The following is a 6,293-nucleotide window of genomic DNA, read 5'->3' on the forward strand; positions in this document are numbered from 1 at the left end:
AAAATAAAAGAAATATCTTAAGGTAGTCCTGGTTTTTTCACAGTAGTATCCAAATGACTTTTTTTGGTATTGATATATTTTTTCCCAGGTGAAGAGTCAATAAAAATTTTATATATTCACTAAATTTTATTTATTGTTGACTTTTGGACTAATAAAGTTGTAGTAAAGAAAATTTTTAATTAACAATTTGTTTTTTTGTTGTATGTTTACATTAAAGTAATTGATTTCACGTAGTTTTTTATTTTCCATTATCCACGTTAGTTGGAAGTAGGAGTAATAAATTGAAATGGCTTTATGCTTTAATTTAAATGTGGAAACTCAGTAAACTTCAGTTTTATTTCAATTTTAAGTGCATTTATTGAGTTTAAGGATTTATTTAGACTAAGTTTTTATTTCGAAGTTATATTTTGAAGCTTAGTTCAAACAAATACATACAAGTAAAAAGTGAAAGTTTTGTTCCCAACAAATATTATTCATAATACATTAAAAGTTAGTTTCATAAATTATATTTGCAAAAAAGATAGAATTTCTAATTAAATTGAATTCCTTAACTTGTATTTTTTAAAGTAACATATTAAAAGTGTTGCAGAGATTCCTTAAATATAAGTGAAATATGCTTAAGGTTACATTTTTTATTAATTTTTTCTCCATTGACACATTCTACTTTCTCTGAAATATGTACGAGTAGTGCTATTTTAAGTGTTAAATCTAAATATTTTTATTAATTTTTATACTACATTGAAGTATATGAAGAATGTTAAGTACATCCTTTACTTGCCCCATAGTGGTTTTACTTTTTTTTATGTCCTTTTTATTTCCTATCACTAAAATAGGTAAGTTGTGAGTGATGTGAAAGCTAACCATTAACAGTTTGAACAATTTTTTGATAACACGTTCCTCATAAGTTTGGGTTTGGGTAACTGTAAGGCCGATAAATTGACTAGAAGTGACACTCAGTTTCACCACACAACATTTACATTAGATGAGATCTTCTTTATAGTTTTTGTTAAATTGGCTACACTGCAAAAAAAAATATTTTTTTATGCCGGACCAATAATAGCACATAAATAGCACATTTAAACGTAAAACATAGTTCGCCTACAATCGCCTAAAAAAAAATGAGCAAGTAATTAGTCTAATTTCTACGCAATAGAATTGCCATCCTGATGTAACGATGTTTTTTAGGTGTCAAATAAAAATAACCAACAAGATGGTCTTTCCAACGAGCGTTATCGGTGCTGGGAATCTAAGGAGGAAGAGGAAAACATTATATACCTACTTTGTTGGTAATGGTTTATGGGTTTGGTTTAGAGTTAGGCTTTTATGCACTGCGATCAGCTTGATCTATTGTGCATCCCTTTGTATTTAGAATTTTAGTATCACGAGGAGGCGAACTAGCTCTTTTGGAGGAAGCTTTTGAAGGTCTTTATTCTCTAGTTGATATACGCTAAGAATTTTGTGTCTCCTATGGCGTAGTGCATCACAGTTGGTGATCAAATGTTATATAGACTCTTCCTTATCATAGCAGAATCTATAAATATTTGTGGTGGATGTACTCATATTGTGTAGGTATTTATTGCAGGCGGAGTGGTCTGGTTAGAGCATCAGAGAGTGTACCTGTTTTGTTACTGTATGGCATTCGCTTGGAGACACATATAAATAGAACCTAACTTTCGCGATCCTTCAATTTTAACTTAAATTTACGAATATAGTTCTTAAACACATTCACCGTTTCATTAATGTAACAAAGCGGTCTACAAGTCCGGAATAAGGATATCTTTATTCAAAATGTTTAGCGTGCGATTATAAGTATGATATCGCGATTGGTTTATACTGAACTGAGAGTTGCAACGGGTTATAATTTGGATACCCCATCATCTAGGGAGTGAAAAAAAAAATTTTTGCTTTCAAAAGTTTAAATCTGGTTTTAGATAAGTCAATTTAATTATGTATAGAATCAATTTCTGATATATATTAGAAAACGATCGCATATTACTGCTAGATAAAGAAATTTAAAAAAAGGTTGTTTTTCACATATTTCTTAGTATCCACTGGTCAGTAAAAAAAAGCCACAACTGCTCTAATAGTAGTCTGGTTCTAGATGTTTATAGTATACAACAAAAAGATGGTAAAAGGTGGTCTGTAGAGATAAAGAAATGTCAGCTTCTACTAGTCAGTAAATTAAAGATGAAATTGCTCAAATAGTAGTCTGGTTCTAGATGCTCATATTGTCCTCCTATCTCTTCAATATTAAAGTGTGGACCAATAAGGTAGTCTATGAAGATAACGATTCTTCTTTGTATCATATGCTGTGGAGTAATAACAATGGCAAAAGATGTTGTTTATACTTAATTTTATGGAGTAATTTCTGAACCGAGTGACCGTACCTTAGTGCATTTCTGCTTAATGAAAAGTAGACTTGTGTTAGTCTGCTAGTATGATAATTTTTCTTGTGATTGATTTTGGAGATTATATAATGCATGGGACTTTTATCATTCCTTTCATTGTGGTTAAAACATTTTCAAAAACTTACTATATGTTGGTTTTCCATTTGATGTACGCTGTTTATATGCTATTTTTAGGGTTGGAAAATTGAGTGAATACTAACCAAAATGTATTAGAACTATCCTAGAAACTGTTATTATTACAGGTTTAATTTATTAAATCAAATATTGCATAAATGCATTAAAGTGTTATGAATTTTCGCAAAATTTTTTTTGGAACGTTTGTTTTCATTTTATCAGAGTTTTCTTCATAATCGGTCTTGGAATCGAAATATATTATTTTTTTTGTACTATATCATGTACGTAATTCATTGGGATGACCACTACTTTTTTTCCCCAAAGCGTTTTAGCTAATACTACAGTAGAACCTAGTATGTTATTCGGATCTTGATCTTATATTATTGTTGTGACAGACCCTGTTGCTGAGTAAATTGTTATTAGTTGCCGGTTTCTTCAACTCATCAGAAAAGACTTTACTCATCAGAACACTTTATTTTTAATAATAATTTGCTGATCATTCTTAGAACCATTCTCAAAATGTAAAGTATTAGTAAGCGATTAAGGTCGAATGGGTTTGAAGTGTTATTAGGTCAGTTTTTTTAGGAACATGGCGTTCAATACGGTGAAACTTCTTTTTCTTTATTAATGCTATATAACATTCGAAAAGCGTTCTTTCCTTTTAATCAGTATTCTCCGCCTTGTTTTGCCCCATTTATTGTTTTAATGAACTTTTGCGGGGTGCTGTTTATTCAGCTGAGTTTTTCTTCGGTGTATGATGACAATGTTTCATCCACAGTTTATTCTTATTAAACTAACTAGTTACTTATCGTCGAGTGTTTATGTAAAATATAACCTACAGATTTTTTCGATATCTTTGCGATGTCTGTAAACTCTTGTAATTTCAATCAATCATTTGAAAATTTTCAAATTTTTTTAGTCTTTTCGAAGTCAAAATTTTATTTGTTTAATCATAACATTTGGATATTATCGGTGTTCATTGTCATTGTGATTAATTTCAACATGTCAATAAATAATGACAGTTTTTTCTGGATGAAGAGTTATATATATATATAATCCTTTAACTCCTAGGAGGAGCATAGGGCCGCAACAAATAACTTCCACTCGGTACGATTGGTGGCCAATAGCTTCAACTCTCCCCAACCTTTTCGCATGTGTGACATTTCCGTGTCGGTTTGTCTTCTCCAGTTGTGAGCAGGTCTCAGCAGGTTAAGAATTATAGTAAAAGTTAAGAGTTATAGTTAGATTAGTTAACGTACTTGTTAGATTAGTTAACTTACTTGAAATTCAAGTAATTCAAGTAATCTGAAGTTAATTGGTCTAACGAAGACAGTGGAAACCATTACTCTAATTATACCATTTTGAATTTCTATGTTATTATTTCCTGCTTAAAAGTGAATCTTAATTAGCATATTGAAATTTCTTTTAACCTTTGGCTTCAAAATATTTTTCTCTCCACCTGTACTCGGAAATTGATCAAATCTTGGCACATACCTTGCAAAGTACTTAGACATGGTATGTGACTACTTAATAAATAATGGTATGTGGTATGTGATGTGATGGTGTGTGACTACATAAAATAATCTATATTTTAGATCAATTACTTTTTTCCTCACTTATGCATCTCTGTTTTAATGGAACTTTGTATTGTAAACAAGTCTATTTAATCTTTCTAGAAATTATTATTTAGAAAAAACTGTTGTTCAAATTGTGTAAAATATTCAATCACTGATAAAAATAATTAGGCTTAAAGGCGAAAGAAACTTAATATAAGCAACATGCATATTGTTTAAACATTTGAAGGAGAAAATAGTAATGTTTTTAAATTTATGATTAAGTTGTTAACCATGTGTTCAAAGCCAAATATCTTCAATTAATAGTTGTTACTAATCGATCCAAGCACAATGACACTGAAGTTAAAACCCCAGTCATAAATCAAGGGTGCAACTTCACCACGACGATCTTCAAAGCTAATGGTTCAATTATGGCTCATTAAGCTATTGACAACAAAATGCAATTAAGTTTTAATTGTTGAAATTCATTATTTTAAATAAATTTACTTTATTTATTTTATATTCAAGGTCAGATATATATGATATACATGCAAACCGTGTTCATTCTCGCTCCAAAGCTTCTTACAATAAAAACTATTTTGTATTGAAGACTCGAACGAAGTCGAGAATCCAAACGAAAATATTTAAAAATAATAAAAAATTTTAATACTTAAATTAATAGGTTTCCCTAAATACTTCTAAGAATATTTTACAATTGCAGTCAAAATGTGAAACAAATAATTTATTTAAGTGTACATAAATACAATTTAATGTATTCGAATATACGGCTATATATACTATATATACTATATACTATACTATAAGAATACTATAAGAAATCAGAATAAGACATAAATACAATAGAATACATATGTACACGTACGTAATTCGTAATTAAATGCTTAAATTAAAATGTAATAAAAATCAAATTACTGAAATTGCAACTGTACAGAGAGTCATTTCGGAATTTCATGACCAATATTTTCCCGACTGACCTTGAGCGGGCAGCGTATGATTGTAAGCAGCGGCGGCAACGGCTGCGCTATTTAGCTGGTTAGTGTGAGCGGCACCAGCAGCAGCGTAATCGTTAAGTGAATGTTGCGCGGCGGCATGATGATGGGCTGCTGCCGCATTGTAATTAGCAGCGGCCACTGCCGATTGGTTTAGATGATATGCTGCTTGAGACCAATTCGGTGCCGTTTCCAATTTTGGAAAGTTATCACCCAGATGAATTGAAGGTGAAATTTTCGAAACACTTTCAGCTGTCAGTTTTGAGAAATCATCAATTGTAAGTTTGGAATAATCTATACAGGATTATAAAAATATATTATATATATTTAGTAATAAAGTAATAACAGATAATGTTATTTACCTTGATGATAATAATTTTGACCACCGAAATGTCCATGTTGAAAACTGCCAGGAAAACCATGTTGTGCTGATTGTGCTACTAAATCATAACTACTCATTTGACCATGATGATGTGAATGATGATGTCCACCATGATTATCATTCATAGCGGCACTTGGTGTTGTACCAGCAGCTGGGCTATAGCCAGCCATAGAACCCATTGCCAATGAACCAAATCCAAGTTGCGCTGAAGCGGCACTACCACTAATAGCTGCTGAACCAGCACTACCACCATTCATCGGTGATAATCCAGCACTAGTTCCACCTGAATGTTTTCTTAATCTCGCCCTTCGATTACTAAACCATACTTGTATACGAGCTTCGGTTAGACCTGTTGTTTGCGCTAATTCCTCGCGTGAATATACATCAGGATATTGTGTACGTCTAAAGGCATTCTCTAATGTTTCCAACTGCTCCGCAGTGAAAGTTGTACGAGAACGACGCTGTTTTCGTTTTAATGGTATACCAGGCTCTGATTCTGTATCACTCAAGTCAGAGTCACGACCTTAAAATAAAAAATATATAATTTTAAAAAATGTTTATGAATTTTTAAATTAGATAAATAAATGAAAACGAAATTTTATAGCATTAGTTTATTATTATTTATAGTAATTATAAAGTGACTTAGTGTTAAATAATTGACAATAACTTAATATGAGTTGTAGACTAGTGAGTTATTTTGGTTAGCTTAACTGGGGTCACGTAGTATAACAGATTATCGACTGCACTTTCAAATAGGCTGTCGATGATACTACCATTTAGGTTGAAGACGACGCTGCATACTAAATTATCGATTAAGCTGTCAAGC

At 31.3% G+C, this 6,293-nt stretch overlaps 1 protein-coding gene across 1 annotated transcript in view; it reads right to left on the minus strand.

Moving 5' to 3' along the window:
- Window positions 1-5,044: 5,044 nt before the first annotated feature.
- The window catches only part of LOC119674517 (protein gooseberry-neuro-like), a 2,178-nt gene continuing 929 nt past the window's right edge, over window positions 5,045-6,293 (minus strand). The window contains exons 2-3 of the mRNA XM_038085660.1: window positions 5,448-5,990; window positions 5,045-5,379 (exon numbers count right to left, since the gene is read on the minus strand). Of these exons, the coding sequence (XP_037941588.1) occupies window positions 5,045-5,379; window positions 5,448-5,990 (878 nt within the window). The remainder of the gene's footprint in view (window positions 5,380-5,447; window positions 5,991-6,293) is intronic.

The sequence above is a fragment of the Teleopsis dalmanni genome, chromosome 2, assembly GCF_002237135.1.
Source record: "Teleopsis dalmanni isolate 2A chromosome 2, ASM223713v2, whole genome shotgun sequence".
Lineage (NCBI taxonomy): Eukaryota > Metazoa > Arthropoda > Insecta > Diptera > Diopsidae > Teleopsis > Teleopsis dalmanni.